This window comes from Macrotis lagotis, chromosome X, assembly GCF_037893015.1.
Source record: "Macrotis lagotis isolate mMagLag1 chromosome X, bilby.v1.9.chrom.fasta, whole genome shotgun sequence".
NCBI classification, from domain to species: Eukaryota; Metazoa; Chordata; class Mammalia; order Peramelemorphia; family Peramelidae; genus Macrotis; species Macrotis lagotis.
Window position 1 is genome coordinate 54,416,059 of NC_133666.1, and position 19,219 is coordinate 54,435,277.

The 19,219-nt window shown below is 38.6% G+C and overlaps 1 protein-coding gene across 1 annotated transcript in view; it reads right to left on the minus strand.

Annotated features, from left to right (window-relative positions):
- The window catches only part of LOC141501852 (protein POF1B-like), a 54,657-nt gene extending 36,649 nt beyond the window's left edge, over positions 1 to 18,008 (minus strand). The window contains exon 1 of the mRNA XM_074206221.1: positions 17,727 to 18,008. Coding sequence (XP_074062322.1) covers positions 17,727 to 17,993 — 267 coding nt within the window. The 5' untranslated portion in view covers positions 17,994 to 18,008. The remainder of the gene's footprint in view (positions 1 to 17,726) is intronic.
- Between the last annotated feature and the right edge of the window lie 1,211 nt (positions 18,009 to 19,219).

The window sequence follows — 19,219 nt, forward strand, 5'->3', positions numbered from 1 at the left end:
ATACATAAAAGTAAGGAGAAATGTTGGCTTTCAAACAGAAAACTGGTGAAGAAGGGGTTTTGTGGCAAAACTGAAATTCTAAATGTATTATTCCCATTTGTAATCAATTGACAACTTCAGAAGAATTTTCCATAAGCACAAAACTAGTTTTTCTTCTAGAGCAAAGTGTTATCTCCAGGTGTAATCAGGGCTTTGAAAAGGAAAGAGTGACATAACTAAGGCAAGAGGAAAGTTATGCTCTAGGCCAGATATGCTTTTCTTATAACAAGAAACCTCCAGAAACTAGGATTTCAACATAGACCAACTTGGACTTTTCCTGGATCTTTTCTTTCTTTGTTTTCCATTCAGTTCGTCAATCTTCCTTTTGCCCCCCCCCCCCCCCCCCCCCCCCCCCCGCAGCACTGCCAGGCTTAATATACTTGTCGGAGAGCAAGATTTCGGGGTTTTTTCTTTACATTTTACTTGCAGTTTATTTACACAAACATCTGTTTGCCTCAAGGTCAAGTTTGATTTCCTGTACAATTTCGGCTACAGAAATTTAGAAAAGGTGAAAATTGTGAGAAAGTTCTGGAAATTAAAAACTAAGCCCATAAACTAAATTGTATCAGTAACAGGAAGAGTCAGATGTAAAAAATGAACAACTCAAACTGAATTTATGTGCACAATGGCAATTTCACAAAAGCCATTATTTCTTTTTTAAAAAAGAAAAAGTTCTAAAAATGACTTTGGCTCAATTATTAAGAAGCTGCCCGAATCAATCTTTTCATGCATTTTGCTTTTTCTCCCCCCATCCCAGGTCCCTTCAAACAATAAGTCCTATCCACAAGGAAAATAAACACAAAGGTAGTTTTAGAAATTTATTCATAACTCTGTGGCCTTTGAAAACATCACAAGTTGGTTTTGAATACCAAAAATATTCGACTACTTAAGATCAGAAATGTTACACAGAAGACAAGGGTTCCTAAATCACCTGGTTAAACAAATTACAAATTTTAGAAGGTATGGAAAAAACATTAAGCACAATCTCTTCTTATAACATTTCAAAGAAATAAATTTCTGTAAAAAAAAATATATATATATATTTTTACAGATATAAACACATTTACAAGTTTTTTTGTTCTTTTTGGGGGGGAGGGGAAGCTCTAAAAAGTTTTTGTGTATACAACAGCTAATTACTTGTACTGTAACTCAAACATCCATTCAGTATCACCAGGATAAACAACTTAAAATCACTCAAACCATGCCAATAAAAGAAAAAGAAAAAAAGAGCAGGTATACCTGGATACACTTGGAATTTGTCTCACACACCTTGAACCACATCACTTTCACTGTGATACTTTAAAGAGGATCCCAGTTAAAGAAGGTAGAACTTAAGCCCATGGCAGTTAGTGCTTTTTTAAAACCAGTAAAACCATGTAATTCAAGGGAGATTTCCAAGACAGTTCCTTGACTAGGAAGCCTATGAATCACTGGATCTATGAAGGAAGAGTTCAGAGAGCAAGGTTTTTGGTTTTTTTTTAGATTTTTCAAGGCAATGGGGTTAAGTGGCTTGCCCAAGGCCACACAGCTAGGTAATTATTAAGTGTCTGAGGTCAAATTTGAACCCAGATACTCCTGACTCCAAGGCCGGTGCTTTATCCACTGTACCACCTAGCCGCCAGAGCAAGATTTCTTAAACCTGGATTTTGTGAAATTTAAAAAGATAATTTCATAACAAGTGGACACACCTATGTATTTTATTTTTATGCATTAAAAATGTATGTGAGAAAGGAGGACATGAGTTTCACCAGATGGTCAAAGAGATCCGTGACACAAAAATGTTCAGGATTTCTGTTCTAGAGGGAATGGAGGATGTGGCAGAGCCTGACAAACTTGCCCAAATTCAACTACATTAAGACCTTTTCTACTTTTCAACATATGATATTATGATGCACAGTGCAGGCAAAATTGTGTTCTTCATATGACAACCTATCAGATGTTTCATTGGCAAACTGACCTTCATAAGAAAAGCCTCTAAAGTAAGGAGAAACCTTCATTTTCTGTTCCAGAGAGGCCAGGATGTTTATTACTTAGGAAAAGACAGTATAGTGCAATAAGACAAGCAATGAACTCTTATCTTGGACCCTTTACTAAGAATATGTCACTTAACCTATCTGAGCTGCAGATTTCTCATCTGTAAAATGGGTATAATATCTGTTAGGAAAAAATGTTTTATGAACCTTCATGTACTAATAAATGTAAATTATTATTAAAGATATACCATATAGACACAAGTATTTTTAGGTTACCTTAGGACTTTGTTATGAATTCAAACATGTTTTTAGAATATACGGATTACTTTTCATTAAATCTACATGGGAATATTAGGAGATAAATTTAGAAAGTAAATAGAGTCGTTTTAAAAAGCAATACTAAATAAGATGATTTAATAGTCAAGAAATGAGCTGAACCTCAGAGGAAAGTTGAGAAAACATCCCTTCCTTTTTGGCAGAGATGTAGGACAAAGGATGTGGAATAATCTGGCATAAGTGACCTGAAGTATTGATTGGTTCTGTTGAATTGTTCCTTCCCTAAAAAAAAAATCTTTGTAATAAGGATTGGTTCACTGGGTTAGAAAAAAAGAGGAAAAGATAAATTTGGCAATGAAAGTAATATAAAAGTTTTTCAAATCCTTAAAATTTTTTTTTTAAAACAACTAAGCAGGTCAGGATTTGTTATGCAAAGTTGTAGAAGGTATAAATTTAAATGAAAGGGAAGCTCCTTAAAAATAGCTTTTGTGTTTATCTGGTACCAGATAGTTTTGATAATGATGGCTTTGTAATGTATTAGAGATCTGGATCATCAAACACCCCCTCCTTCTTACTTTTTTTCATTTACTCCTCTTTACATTCTTGATCGAATGAATTTTGCCTCTCTGTTTAATTTGAAGTATTTTTTTTTTTTGGCAATTTCACTGGTACAGTACTAAATCGGTAGAGTAATTTAGGTGGTGGTATTACTACTACTACTACTACTACTACTACTACTACTACTACTACTACTACTACTATCATATGACTGATCCATGCATCCTGAATATCTCCAGAATAGATCAATGGATTATTCATTAAGGCACCATAGATAATCAATCAGTATCCGTACTGCACAGCATCTAAATACTTTAAGTGAAGTTGGTACAGTTGCAAGGAAAAAGAGCAAAACTATAATAGTGAGGGATCAGGATATATCTCTTTCAGACTGAGATAAATCTAATTTTACAAATCAACAAGAAAAAAGTTAAAGGCCCAAATAGATTTTTAGAAATAAGAGAGATGGGGGCGGCTAGGTGGCACAGTGGATACACCATTGGCCCTGGAGTCAGTAGTACCTAAGTTCAAATCTGGCCCAAACTTAATAATTACCTAGCTTGGGTGGCCTTGGGCAAGCCACTTAACCCCATTTGCCTTGCAAAAAAACCTTAAAAAAAAAAGAGAGATGATGAATCTCTGGAAACTACCGAATAGAATGAAAAAGATATATTTCTTAACTGTGCATGGCACATTTACAAAAACTGTGAAGTCAGTCATTAAAGACTTCATAAACAATGTAGAACAGCAGAAAAAGTAAACATTCTTTATTAACCACAATACAATAAAAACTACATTTAATTTAAAAAAACTCTAAAAAAGCAACAAATCAATATCAGCACAACCTAATACCAAAGAAAAAAATCTGAAAATCAAAGAAGAGATTAACAAAAATTGAAAGCCCCAAAAAACCTATTAAAATCAGTGGATAAGGGTGGCTAGGTGGCATAGTGGATAGAGCACCAGCCCTGAAGTCAGGAGTACCTGAGTTCTAATCTGACCTCAGACACTTAATAATTTACCTAGCTGCCTGGCCTTGGGGAAGCCACTTAGACTCATTGCCTTGCAAAAAAAAAAAAACTATTAAAAAAAAAATCAGTGGATAAAACTATCAGTTTTTTTAGGAGATCAATGGGGGAAAAGAGAAAAAAGCAAGGCCTAGAATCGAATTTGTGCAGATTCTAACATTCAATTAACTACTAGGAAAAGAACTCTTCATTAGACAACAACTGCCGTGAAAGCTTCAAAAGTAGATTGAATGAATATATGTTTAAAACAAATCAACTATGAAGCCCCACCTGCTGCCTATCCCATTGGCAATAGTGACAAAAGAAGAAATCAATAATTATTAGAATGGTAGTAGGCAAACAGGTATACTACCATACTATTGGTTCTGCAGTAGATTGGTCTAATAATCATTCTGGTATCAAACTATGCTTATCTTTTCAGCCGACTTTACCACAATTAGGCCTATACTCCCAAAGAAATGCAAAACAAGGGAAATTATCTAAATGTTTACAAATATTTACAGCAGTCCTTTTCCCAATGGCCAAAAATTGGGAACTAAGAGAGTAAAACAACTAAAGTGCGGTATATAAATATAATGGAATATTATTGTGCCAAAAACAATGATAGAATGGATAAGCTCAGAAGAACCTGGGAAGACCTTTCTGAACCACTACAAAGTAAGGATAACTAGGAGAATGATTTATATTATATAGAAAATATAGAGAGAAATATTTGAACTCATTTAATCCTCACAAAAGCCCTATGAAAGAGATGCTCTTATTACGCTACTGAGATGAGGAAACCAAGACACAGAGAGGTTAAGGAGTTAATGTCTGATGTAACATTTGAATTCAGGTCTTCCTGACTTCAAGGTTCATATTTTATCCACTGCCCTATGGAACTGCACTTAGAGCTCTGATCAACAACATGATAAATCTTGAGTACAAAAGAGTGAAGGTGAAACAGACCACTAGCAATCTGAAAGGAAGGCCATGAACTTAAGCTGCCAAAAGTGGACATGGCTAATGGAGGAATCAGGCTTGTGAATATTAGTATATTTGCACTGAGGGACTCGCTTTTTCGCATTTAAAAAAGCTGTTTGTTTATGGGAGAGGGTAAGTAGTGGAAAGGAGATTCACATTAAATACTTTTACTTGAAAAATACAAATCGTAGCTATTCTTTTAAAAATAAGTTCAAACTAACAACTCACACCATATACCAAAATAAATTTTTATAGATTAAGAACAATTCCCCAATAGACAAGTGATCAAAGGACATGAATTAAGAGTTTTCAACAGAAGAAATAAAACTAGCAACAACCAAATGAAAAATTGTTTTAAACAACATCAATAGGAGAAATATAAATTATAATAACTGGGTACTTATCACCTTATATCCATCAAATTAGAAAATATGACGAAATTTGGAGAACCTTTGGAAGAATAAGCATGTAAATTAAAGGCTGACAGACCTGTGAATTGATTTAACCATTTTGGAAAACAATTTTGACTTATGCAAGAAAAATTAACCATTCATTCATATTCATAGTGAACCCTATAGGTACTCTATGCCCCCAAGAAGCTTTACTGACAGAAAGAAAAGACTCAAAAATACAAAAAATCTCCAGTATCACATTATTTGTGATAAGCAAAAGCCCTAGCTGCATGCTCAATAATTAAAAATGCAGTATAATAATGCAATGGAATAATGATATGGTAAAAGAAATGAATATGAAGAATTCAGAGAAATATGGGAAGACATAAAATAATGCAAAGTGTAGGAAGCAGAGCTAAAAAAAATAATAAACACAACGACTGAAACTCTATAAAGAAAGTCAAGTATGAGTGGCAAATGGGATAGAAAATATTGGTCTTATGTTTTTCCAAGTTCCTTTATCTGAGGCCTGGAGGGGCCAATCTAGAGGCACTCATCATCAGACTGACCGTAGTGGGATGAAATTTTTAGTTACAACTCTCAAAGGCCTTATGCCGCAACTTAGAAGAGCTGCAATCTATGCCAATGGACAGTATTCAAACTGATGAACTCATAGGTCACTGAGGATATCAGAGTTTAAGTAAGAGATTGTGAGTTTTATAGAGTTGATAAAACAGATAAAGTGAAAATTGAGAGGCAGCACACCATATGATGGTACAAACAGCATTGGCTTGGTTACTTACCTCTCTGTGACCTTTAGTTAACATTCTTTGGGTCTTCCCATACATAAAATGAGGAGACTCTACTTCCAGTTTTGAATCTACAGATAATTGTCTTTGGCATACCATCTCCAGTAGACAATTCAATTTAGCAAACATTTATTAAGTATCTATTACACGTACACAGCTCTGTTTTGATAGTGTAGTAACAGAATTACAACACTTGAGAAAGTACAATAGATGGCAGACTCTGGAGGAGAAACCTGGGAATTAATTTTCTCCTACTGAGGTGTGTAAATCATTCAATGTGGGAAAATTTATCAATCTAGAATGGGGAGTGAATTATAGTGTCATTTCAGGTCAATATCCTGACAACCAGAAAAGAAGCAATTACTTACATCTTTTGGGGTGTAGAATAATGAATAAGGAATGAAGGAATAAAATCCAGAAAGAACCATGGAGGGATATTTTGATAAGAAAACATTTCCATTTGGAATATTAACATTAATTATAGAGAAAGAAAAGGCAACTTTAACAAAAAGATAATTAAGGGAGGAGTTATGGCAAGAAGACTAGATTGAGAATCATAAAACTTGTATTCTAGTCTCAGTTCAGTCATTAAGTTGCCAGTCGACTTTGGGAAAGTTGCTTAACCTCATCTATGAAACAGGAATTTTCACCTCTGCGTTGTGTTCCTCAAAGGAACAACTAAAAATAAGGAATGTGTTTTGAAAACTGTAAAGGGCTATCCAAACTGAAGAAGGTATCAACATTATAAAAGATTGCTTATCCTCACATCACCTATATAAATAACCCAGACAAAAATTAACTATATAAGTGAAGATATGGAGATGAAAAAATACAAATATGTTTGTGAAACAGAAAACTATCTACTTTGGTTAAAGAGTGAAGTGGGTAAAAGCCAAGGGAGAAAGGGACTAAAAAAACAGAGGCTTGACTGAGGCTAGCTTATAGCTTTTATTTGATGGACAATGGAGAGCAACTAAAGACCTTTGAGTAAGATAATAAATACGTGTGTATACAGGCACATATCTGTGGAGTTATATTCATATAACAGGGGCAGCTAGATGGCACAGTGGATAGAGCACTGGCCTTGGAGTCAGGAGGACCGGAAATCAAATCCTACCTCTGACACCTGACACTTACTAGTTCTGTGACCCTGGGCAAATCACTTTAACCCTGTTTGCCTCCCATCCAGGGCCATCTCCAGTAGACCTGATCCTTATCTGGCCAATGGACCCAGATGGCTCCAGAGGAGAAAGTGAGGCTGGTGACTTAGCACAGCACCTCCTCTCTCAAATCCAATTCATGTGCTTGTCATGACATCACCTCCTTGATGTCATGGTCTTCTTCAAGAATGAAGGACAAACACCATCATCATATAATATGTAAATTCTGAAATATTTTAGGCAGCATCTCAGCACACACTGAAAGTCTAGGATTAGAAAAGAAATATTAGAAGAATGTGTGACCAGCAATGTTTCTGAAATGGGAAATACTAGGTAGAAGAGCCCCAATGAGTGGCAGCAACTTTTTGCTGTACTCCCTTCACCTCCCAAAACAAGGAAAGAAAGGGCGGGCCATAGCATTTTTTTTTGAGTGTTTTAAGGTTTACTTTCAAAACAGTTCTTGTAGGTCATGTAGGGACTGAAGTTCCTATTTAAAAGAGAAGAAATGGAATGAATCGTGATTGTTAGCACTAGGACTTAATATCCAGTATTCTTTCCAGGCTAAAAAATTGGTATAGGGGTTGTTTGCTTTATTTGACTTTGCTTGTCTAAACGGCTATGCTCAAATATCTTATTAGAAGGGATAAACCTACCAAAAACAAATAAGTAAAGCCCAACATTTAATACAATGAAACTCATTGATCATCCAAAAGAAGGAATTCATGGAAACAAAAAATAAATGAAATGATGACCAACCTCATTACCTACCCATCTCTTCCTCCCTGCCCTAGGAACAAAAGGAATAAACAACTTACAATTTGGCAACTGTATGAATCTTGGGCAACTACAGAAATGAAACAAAATGATTTAAGGGAAAGAAACGCTATATATTTCCAACCATTATTCATCATGCTCAATTTAAAACTGCACTGACCATGTGAATTTCATGATAAATTAAACCTATTACAGTCCCACTGAAAGCAACTCAGTAAATAAGACATCCTTCAAAGGCCCTGAAACTGTGTGTCCCACCAGAGAACACAGAGTTCTGGCAACACGATGGACTAACTGCTCAAACTAACAAAGGACAAGAACATAAAAATCACTAGAAAATGATATGATGAGAGATCAGAAATACTACTTCTTTAAAATATTTTAGAATAATTTCTTGTTCAAGTATAAAATTAAATAAACATACCAAATCCAGACTTTGATGGAATTAACGAATTAAACTAGAATTATAACTGACTTGAAAAACGGGTTCCTTACTTTTTTTTCTTTATGCAAGTCTTTCGAGAAGCAGAATTTTCTATTTTCTGTTCAAAGAGAAAGTAATGAAGTATAAAATCCTCAAATAACCCCCATTTTGTGATTCATCACAATGCCCACCCAGACTTTACCGGAAAACTGCTAAGTAGCCAAATGTAAGGGTGATTTAAGGTTCCAATACAGCAGAATGATCCCAGAGGGAAGAAAAGATATCCTTATGATTAAGTTGGTCTCATAACTTTTCTCCTCTCAGCAGGTCTGTGCCATCTGGACAAAAGTAACTGGTGGTAGTTTATACTCCACATATGTAAGTAAGGATGCAACTAATAGTCAAGGTAATCTGGTCTGCTATTAAATGCTTTCATATCCAGTTCTCCTTGCCCTTAAGTATTAGGATATGACATTATACTGTGAGAAAATATGGAGCTCCTTCCTTTGTTATGCGTCTGATTTAACCAACAATGAAAACAGTTTCTGCAGTATTACATCTTCCATTTATTTTATGTGATTAGCCTTGGGTATATATTTAATATTTAATTCAGAAATGTCTTGAATTTGTAATAAAGAAACAGGTAAGATTCAGGCCACCAAGGAGTCTTTAATCACTGTGATACTTAAACAAAGAAGACTCAAGTTCAAAGAAGAACATGGAGACTTCCTAATCATCACTACAACATTTAGGTCAGCAAACATTTCAGATCTGTTTCTTTTGATCATATATAGTATGCTTTATGGAAAACAGCATGAATGCTTTCTTCATTAGTTATTTTGGGTTCCTTCCTATTCCTAATGAACTTTTCAAAAAAATAAATTGGAATCCTTCAAGTGCCACAAGAAACTATTTTACTCTAGCCATTTAGTATATTATGTTTTCACTTAGTCTATGAACTTACCTTTTGCAGAATATATTTCTATAAGTCAAAAGACAACTAATATATCATTTGTAATTTTCCCAAAAGCATTTCAGATGTATAAACACTTACAGTCATTTTCTTTCTTTTTCAGAATGTCTCCTACAATTCATTTTAAAAGTCTAAACTTAGCATAGCTTTCTTTCTCCCACACTCTGGATAAATATTCAGAAAATTGATGAATGAGAACTGAGACCAAAGACTTTGCTTTTAAAGCTCAATAGAATACTTGGAAACTTGTTCAGTTATAAAATATGCTGAAACAAAGATAGGGCTAGTCTATGTAACCAAAAGGAAAATTTTTCTACATCACATCACAACTTGGTATGCCATACCAAGACAATCATGGGAACATTTGGATGCCAGGAAGACCTTCATGCTGATCTGGATGTTTGAGAATTGCCCCCCACTCCAAACGATTACAAGCAGGAAGAATAGGACTTAGGTGAGTTTCTAGACTTCAGCAGAATGGAAAGTGGTCTTGAAAAGTCACAAAACATAGATACTTAAAGAACTCATAGAGGTAAGCTCCCATTTGAATGAATTATCTTCACAGCATAGGAGATGCTTTTGTTAGAATGTTTTATCCTAAGAAAGAGAAGCAGGTCCTGGAGCGTAATGCTGAAATACTGAACTCTACTGAATATCAGGGGTGATACATACTACTTATGTTATCCGCTAGTTCATTTGATCATTCCTAGTCAGTGTCAGATCTTTATTCAGATCACTCCTCAGGATGTCACTTGTCATCTTCCAGAAAGAAGACACTTCCGGTTGGAAACTCTTCCTCCTTCCCTTCTCCTTCCCCTGTTCCTCCTCTTCTACTTATTCCATGTAATTTTTTTCCCCAGAAAAACTGGGGACAACTAATACTTTTACCTCATGTAGTTTTCATTTATGATTTCTTGAAATATAGCTCTGAAAAAATAGGTTTTGATGAAACCCATTGGGATTCAAATGAACCTGCCTGACTATGCCTGGAAGCCCAGACCCCCCCTCTAAGTTCTCACTGACAGGAAAATAATAGTCTTAGCCCAAGTCTCACTTGCTCATAGTTTGGGTTCTGATGGCACAGAATGAGTATAAACAGCAATTGTTTCCATTCTAGCCAGAAATTCAGAAGGTCTTCCCCTCCCAAACTGATTCTTTTGTGAAGGCAGACTAAGTTATCTTTTGCATCAATTGTAATTATTGCCTGGGTGTTGCCTCAGAAAAACTGAAACCTGGGAAAGTCCTTAGTTTAAAAAGTCCAGGATCTCCCACTGCATCCTGACCATATCCTGACTTGTCTTGTCACAGGACTCTGATGATTTTGCACAGTTTTGCCTCTCTTAAATCCAATTTGCTTGTATGTTAAGACATCCTCCTCCTGATGTCATAAGTCCTTAAAGGGCAAAAAATAACTAAACACAAGTGTTCCATAGGGCTCGATGGTCCTGGGTCCTCTTCTTTCTTTCCTATATAAGCTTTCGCTTGGTTATCCCATGCCCATGGAGCCCTAATCTCTCTGCTGGCCTCCAGTCTCTCATCTCCAAGTAACATATCAGGTATCTCAAACTGGATGTCCTAAAGACATCATATACTCAATATTCCTAAAACTAAAACTTTCCTCCAAAACCCTCTCCACTTCTGAACATCCATATTACCATCACAGGCACCACTATCCTCCCAGCAACCAAAGTGCAACCTAGGTATCATTCCCTACTCTTCCCTCTCTCTCATCCCTCTTATCTAATCTGTGGTTAAGGCCTGTTAATTTTACCTTTGTAGCATCTTATGAGTATGCTTTCTTCTCTCCTCCGATTCTGTTGTCATCTTGGCACAGGCTCTGATCACCTCATGCCCATTGGGATTGGTGTCCCTGTCTCAAGTCTCTCCCCACTCTAGTCCATACTCCACCCAGCTATCAAAGTGATCTTCCTAATAGGTATAATCATGTAATCTAACTAATCAATAAACTCCAAGCATTCTCCATTACCTCCAGGATCGTATATTAAATCCCGTTTAGCATTCCAAGTTCTTCATAACCTGTCTCCCTCAAATATCTTTTCAGTCTTCTTACACCTTACAATTCCCCATGTAATCTATCATTCAGTGGCAGTGGCACTGCCCCACCCCCACCCCCACCCAGATGTTGCTCAAATAAGATACTCTAACTCTCAGGTCCAGGCATTTTCACTGGATGTCCCCCATGCAAGGAAAGCTTCCTTCTCATCCCCACCTTGGCTTCCTTGGTTTCCTTCAGTTCCCAGTTAGTGTCTCACCTTCTACAGGAGACTTTTCCCCCAGAGGTACAATGGGGTAAATTATCTTACATAAAAGAGGTTTTATAGTAGAGGGGAAAAGGAGGGAGGTATGAGCGTGGGGGCAGAGTGAGTGAGTCTTTCTCTCATCAGAACTGGCTCAAAGGAGCAATAATAATATACACACTCAGGCATAGAAATCTATCTTACCCTACAGGAAAGGAGGGTAGGGGATAAGAGGAAAGAGGTGAAAGAAAGAAGGGTAGAATGGGGGAAGAAAAAGACAGAAGCAAAAATACTTTTGAAAATGGACAGAGTGAAAGGACAGAGTAGGAAAAGAGGATAGAAAAAATGCCAAGTAAAATAATTATGAAAAAAATTTTTTAGTAAGTTTAGCTGATAAAACTTCATTTGTCAAATATATTTGAACTGAATCAAATTTATAAAAGAGCCATTTTTCAATTGATAAATGGTCAAAGGATATGAATAGGCAGTTTTCAGATGAAATCAAATATTATTAATATTAATAACAATAATCTTATTAAAATACTCTAAATCACTATTGTTTTTTTAAAAAGCAAATTAAATAACCCTGAGGTACCACCTCACATCTATCAGATTGGCTAATATGACAGAAAAGGAAAATGACAAATGTTGGAGTAGATGTGGTAAAGTGGAGATACTAATGTACTGTTGGTGAAGTTGTAGACTAATTCATCCACTCTGTAGAACAATTTGAAACTATGTCAAAAGAACTATAAAACCAAGCAAACCTTTTGACCATACAATACCACTACCAGGTATGTATTTCTTTTTTTTAATTTTTTTTTTTTAGATTTTTGCAAGGCAGTGGGGTTAAGTGGCTTGCCCAAGGCCACACAGCTAGGTAATTATTAAGTGTCTGAGGCTGGATTTGAACTCAGGTACTCCTGATTTCAGGGTTGGTGCTTTATCTGCTGCACCACCTAGCCGCCCCATCCAGGCATGTATTTCAAAGAGGTTTTTTAAAAAAGGAAAAGGACCTATATGTACAAAATATTTATAGTTGTTTTAAGGGTGGCGAAGAATTAGAAACTGGGAAATGGCTGAACAAGTTGGTGTATATGACTGTGATGAAATACTATTGTGTTATAAGAAAATGGTGTTCTCAGGAAAACCTGGAAAGACTTTCATGAACTGATACAGACTAAAATGAAAAGAACCAGGAGAATGTTATACACAGTAAAAGAAACATGCATGATGACCACTTGAATGCTTTAGCTTTTCTCAGTACAATGATCCCAGACATTTCTGAAAGACTTTCAATAAAAAATGATATCCATCTCTAGAAAAAGACTGATAGTCTGAATATAGATCGAAGCATACTTTGCTTTATCTTTCTTGTGGTTTTTTTTTTGAGTCTGTATTCTTTCATAACATGACTAACATTGAAATATGTTTTGCATGACTGCACATGCACAACCTATATCAAACTGCTTGATTTCTTGTTGGGGGAGCTAGGGAAGGGAGGAGTGAATTTGAAACTCAGAATTTAAAAAACTGTTAAAGATTGTTTCATATATAATTGGAGGAAAAAGAAAATGTTAGATCATTTAAAGAACTGAAATCATAACATGTTAAAAAAAAAAAAAGGAAGCCTTTCCTGATCTCTTGGTTCATTATTTCTAATTTACCCTGATACAGTTGATATGTTGTTAGCTCTTCGCACACTGACTTCTCCATTAGATTGTCCCCTTGAGAACTGGGACTGGCTTCTTTTTACTTTTTGTGGTATCTCCAGTACTTCACACAGTTTCTGATACACAGTGGATGCTTAATAAATGTTTCCTGAAAGACTGATATATTTTCATGAGACATTTTAATTATGATGATCCCATTCTTATTCTAGGAGAGTAATGTAATATTCAAATGTACATCCCTAATCCCTCATTTGTGAATCATTTCCAATTTCTTTTCTATCCTAAAGGAAAGTAAAAGATACAAAGTGTTTCTGCAATACTGCATTTGTGTTCTTCCACAAATCAACAAGGATTGAGATCACTTCTATTTCCAAGAAAATGTTGAGTCAAATATTTTTGTTTAGAAAAATTTACATTTAAAATTAAGAGTTGAATTCCTTTGCAACTCTCATAATTGTATTTGTTGCCATGAACTGTCAGAAAAAAAAGGGTAGATGATGATAAATGAGTAGGAAAAAAATCAGATCCTTAAAAAAAATTTAATTCTAAAATTAATACCTAGGACTATGTATGAATATGAAGGATTGAAAGTGGATCTAATGATGTAGCTTGTCTCCCCAAGAGATGAAAAGTGCTATGATTACTGTGAACTACCAATTAGTTACAATTAAGTGCATTCAGGATTTCTTCATAATAAATTAATTTCAGGTCCCAAGAGGTTGGATAAGGCAGAAACTATTGACTCTGTATCCATGGACTTCAGCTGTTTCCTAACAGCTTAATCTTAAAAATAATCCTTCACCTAAAGGACCACGCCCTGGAACAACAACTGATCTGAGTAACACACCCCTTGGGTGTCATTTCCAAGGAAAAGTAGAAATCCATCCTTGGAAATACATTGAAATCTTGCTTGTAATAAGCCTTTCCCTATCAGTTAAACAGGAAAAAAGGAATGTATGCATACATAGACACAAATATCTACTAATTGGATATGTAAACATTTTCATATCCGAATAACAAAGACACACATTAAACATATATAAACAAGGTTAGGCAGCTCCATGATCAATGAGGTCAGATACTTCCTTTAGGTAACACCCTCTAGGTACCTTTGATCCCAAAACAACAATTCGGAAACAATGTAAGAACATAGGTTAAATGCCTTTATCATCCATTATAGAGAGCCAACCCACAAAGTTATCTTTAAAAGGCAAAAAAAAAAGAAAAAGTTTGTGTGTGCTCTAAGAATCCAACCTCAAAAGTGAACTTCCCCAAGATGATAAGAAAATAACTGCCCCACCTAAAAGAAAGCCTTATACATAAACACCACAGATGCTCTGAGAACTTTGCTCAATTTCATAATGACATTAAAGACTATATTTTGGGCATGCATGGGGCCATCATCCTCTACGTGGTAATGTACTTGACTCCAGGAGAGCCAAATGAATGGAGGGAGAAATAAGATTCCCCGGATGGAGAACAAAGTATTTTTATTTTTATTTTTTAGGTTTTCGCAAGGCAAAAGGGGTTAAGTGGCTTGCCCAAGGCCACACAGCTAGGTAATTACTAAGTGTCTGAGGCTGGATTTGAACTCAGGTACTCCTAACTCCAGGGCCAGTGCTCTACCCACTGTGCCATCTAGCTGCCCCTATCCATAACTTTTTTTTTATTTTAGATTTTTCAAGGCAAGTGGGCTTAAGTGGCTTGCCCAAGGCCACACAGCTAGGTAATTATTAAATGTCTGAGACTGGATTTGCACCCAGGTACTCCTGACTCCAAGGCCGGTGCTTTATCCACTACGCCACCTAGCCGCCCCTATCCATAACTTTTTAAAGAAAAATTATACTGATATTTTAAGTGAATATATGGGGACCCAAACTTGGCAGTCCATTCTCTTGGCCTTAGATGTTCTCTCTCTTCAAGATCAAATTTCAGACGACAAAAACTATTTACAGGTTAAATAAATGCACTGACAAGTGTTCAATACTAATTCCAAGTGCCAGAAGTATCAAGGCGATGATAAATATAAAAGTATAATATAAACAGAATACTACGTGAGGTAAACAGTGAGTGTGAAGTCTAAGGCATCTGGAATCCAGGAACTACTTTACATGGATGATCCTATAAGATTCAAAACCAGATAAAAGGAGGACCTGGGCCCTTATGTTTTGTGTATTTACAAAAGTTCTTTCATAGTTAAGCTTTTGAATACGGTTTTCCTTCTCTCATGCCTGAGGGTGACTGCTTTCTTTTCTCACACATCAAGGATTTCTCCCAGCACAGATTTCTAATCTTTACACACCAGGTCCTAGAAACTGCATTTCAGGGCTAAAGGACCTTTAGAGTCTAAAGTCAAAATGTATTTTCAGAAAGAAATCGTGCTGTAAAAGATCACCTTGGGAAAAATTAGATGTAAAGAATAATAGTTTGAAACATAAAGACAAAAATGCCCAACTTTGTTCAAAGAATACCTATAAGGAAAAGGCTTCTCAAGTGAATCAGGTCAGAGTATACATAAGGAGCATTTGTGAAAACTTCTCTCATTGAGGCCTATGAGTAGTTGAAATTCTAATTTTTAAAGTATCTATTTTCCGTTTTTAGTTAGGGTAGGGGTTTTGTCCATGGTGACTGGGGCAAGGCAGACATGGAGAAAGTGGGATTGGACAGAACACTCTTTTTGGGAGGGGAGGAAAGAGGAGGGTCTATGATTTCCTTGATAGATGTAATTGCCAATGAAGATATTTCCTCTTTTTGATGCTGAGGCGTGTCTGGAACACAGAGAGGTTAAATGATTTTCTCTGGATTTTCCAACCTGGATGGTGACAGAAGCCATCAATTTATTGAGTCCCACAGTCCCTTTGGGCACTTTTATGCCAGTATCAATAGTTATTTTCTTACTGCTATGCTTAGCACACTATGGAGGAGACTCCTACTAGTAATGTGAATGGATTGAGAAATAATGCATTCTAATTGTGGGGTATTAGATGCCTCATTGCTATTGTCTTTGTCACTTGGAATTCTAGGTTTCGACTTGGATTCCTTTCTTTCAATGGGAAGAGTCATGATTCTGACATCAGGAAATCATTTGTAGAGATATGGCTGTTTCCATATTTTCCCACAGATGGTGTAGTAGTCTCAACAATCAATTCTGTCATATAGTGATGGCATCGTTTTATAAAGTATTCTGTGGTTGCTTTTAGGTGTAGGACAGCTTTTTTACGAGATGCCACTGTGAAGACTCTTCTTTGGAAGCTAGTCTGTCTTGTGACCAAGTGAAAAGTGGCACAGTGTTTTACCCAACGGCTGTTGTATGTCTTGAAGATATTATTTCAGTTCCAGTAGAAATTCCGAGGAAGATAGAAAGGGATATGGATTGACTATATTTTAACAAGGGGGTAATCACAATTCAAAAGAAAGATAGGAGCCCGAGCCCTTCCTTCAGCATATGATTTCTCTCTCATCACACTCAATCTGGCTCAGTGTATACCATGGAAGTAATGTAAAGACTGGCAAATTGCCTTCTGTGGGGGGTGAGGGAAGGGAAGGAAGATTAGGGGGGGAAATTGTAAAACTAAAAATAAATAAAATTAAAAAAAAAAAGAAAGAGAGGAGTAGTGCTTAATTCCAGGTTGATCTGGAGTCCCCCAATGAACAGATCCAGTCCTGCATGGATTCTGGTCCTTTGCTAGCAACAGTGTGATCATGGTGCCATGTATGTGATTCTAGAAAACCTGTCACCCAATCCCTATAAGCATCTGGTGGCTTTTTCTAAAATCACTTTATCTCGGCCTTGGCAGTGCACCACTGTGCTCTGCTTTTCTTCCTCTCGCAGGCCCTCGCTCACTCCTCTGCTCACTTCTTCCAACACTCCTCCTCAGCATTCATTCACCCTTGCGCTAACAAGTTGGGTGGCATTTTGTGATGAGACAGATGTGTCCATTGAAGCAATCCAACAGGTCACTGGCACCTGTCGGAAATCTTTCAGGCTCCACACAAGTGCAACAGCAAAACTATAGCGGGGACCCCAATACTTGGGCTGCCGTGCTGGCTCCAAGACCCCATGCAACAAAGCAGCCCCGAGCGGCCTGTTTCCTTTGGAGCTTTAGTGAAAAAAAGATAGGGGTCCTTTGAGGGTGGCTAGAAGCGCGGCCGTCCCGTCAGTCCAAGGCAGCTCGCAATGAAGGGCTGGGGGAGGCAGAATGGCCGGGGCCTGGAAGGGGCGCCGCAGCCCCAGCACCTTCGAGGGGGAGGTCGGGGAACTTTGCAGGGTAAGGAAGGCACGGGCCGAAGCGGCCAAGGCGCTCATAGGGCCACTGCAGGGACCAGATGGAGGAAGTGAGGAAGCAAGGAGCGCGGCGGAGTTTTCAAGCCCCCCGCCCCGTCCCCCCAAGGCGCCGAGCCGCTCCCCCCCGTGTCCCCGGGCTACCTGGGAATGGTCGCTGCTCCACACCAGGTTCTGGTAAGAGGAGGAAGCCTTGAGCGGGGACAGCACTTCGGCCGGGGAGCCGCCGGGCTCCAGCGCCTGCACCACCTTGGTCATGGGGCCGCTGTAGGTGCGCAGCCGCTCGTAGAGCACGTTCTTCTCCGGCTGCCCCGGGTACGGCGCGGCCGCCGGGATGTGCAGGGGCTCGGGCCGCCGCGGGGCCCCGCAGCTGCTGCTGCTGCTCTCGCTCCAGTAGCTGGAGGTCATCATCTTCCCACACCTTGGCCCCAAGGAAGCTGAAGCGCTGGGGGGCTGCCCGGGGCGCGCGGGCGGCGGCGGCTACCTGGGCAGCGGCGGCGGCTACCTGGGCAGCGGCGGCAGCGGGAGCCCCGGGGAGGATCCTGCCCGGCGACTGGGGCGCTTCTGCTTCTGCACGCCAGCCCCGAGCATTTGAGGCCAAACAGAAAGCTGAACCAGCCTGCCGCAGGGTAGGTGACGGCCGGCTCCAGGGAACGCAGGGCCACGCCCCTGTGGGCTGGATCCCTGCCCAGGTTTACCTGAGAAGTCACTTCCCGCCATGGGAGTCTGCTGCGGGGCCTCTTAAAGGCGAAGGGGCGGGGCGGGGGTGGGGGAGATGCTCTCAGCACCAACCACAGCTGCCCAGCCCAATCATTCCCCTAAATCGGTCACCTGGCGCGCGTGGGCACGTCCCCGCCAAACACCGGGGCCCAGAACCCCAGCGTTAGCATCTCCGACCAGAGTTACAAGGCCGCATCTTACTCTGCCCGCTTCTAAAGATGGAGAATAGAAACCCTGGGCCGGGCTCCTTTCCAGAGCCCAGGCGGCCTTCTGCCCAGGTAACCAACCAACTACCAGATGTGGGAAGCCGGCGAGGAAAGCAGCAGCCGGGTAGGGCTCTAATTAGACGCCAGTTTCTCTTAGCATGGGCCAAACGCTCTTTATAATCTAAGAGTTTCTCCCCACCCACCCCAGCAGGGACAAAACCAGGAATGAGTTCCTAGTCAGTCCTTCCAATCATGCCCCGCTCTTCCCGATCCCTTCCTTGGGATTTTCTTGCCAATCAGACAACACTGGTTGCTATTTCCTTCTTCAGTTCACTTTACAAATAAGGAAACTGAGGCAATAGGGTAAAGAGACTTGCCCAGGGTCCCATACTCCATCTCTGGGATCACTTTTGATCTCAGGCCTGGCAGTCTGTCCACTGCATTGTCCCCTAGCTGCTCTGAAAGATAACAAAAAGGTTGGTAAACATCCAGATTTTTCAGGATCTTTGAACAGAATGCACATTTAAAAAAATACATATGATTTATATTGACTTTAAAATTTGTTTCTAGAATTTAGAATTGATACTACTGTGGAAAAGAAACCCTGTAATCTCCAGATCTGGAAGAAAAAGCAAGCATGGACAAGTGAAGAGTCTAGAGTTTCATGTTTACAAAAGATCAGAAAGGACCTTTTAAGGATCCAGTCCACCA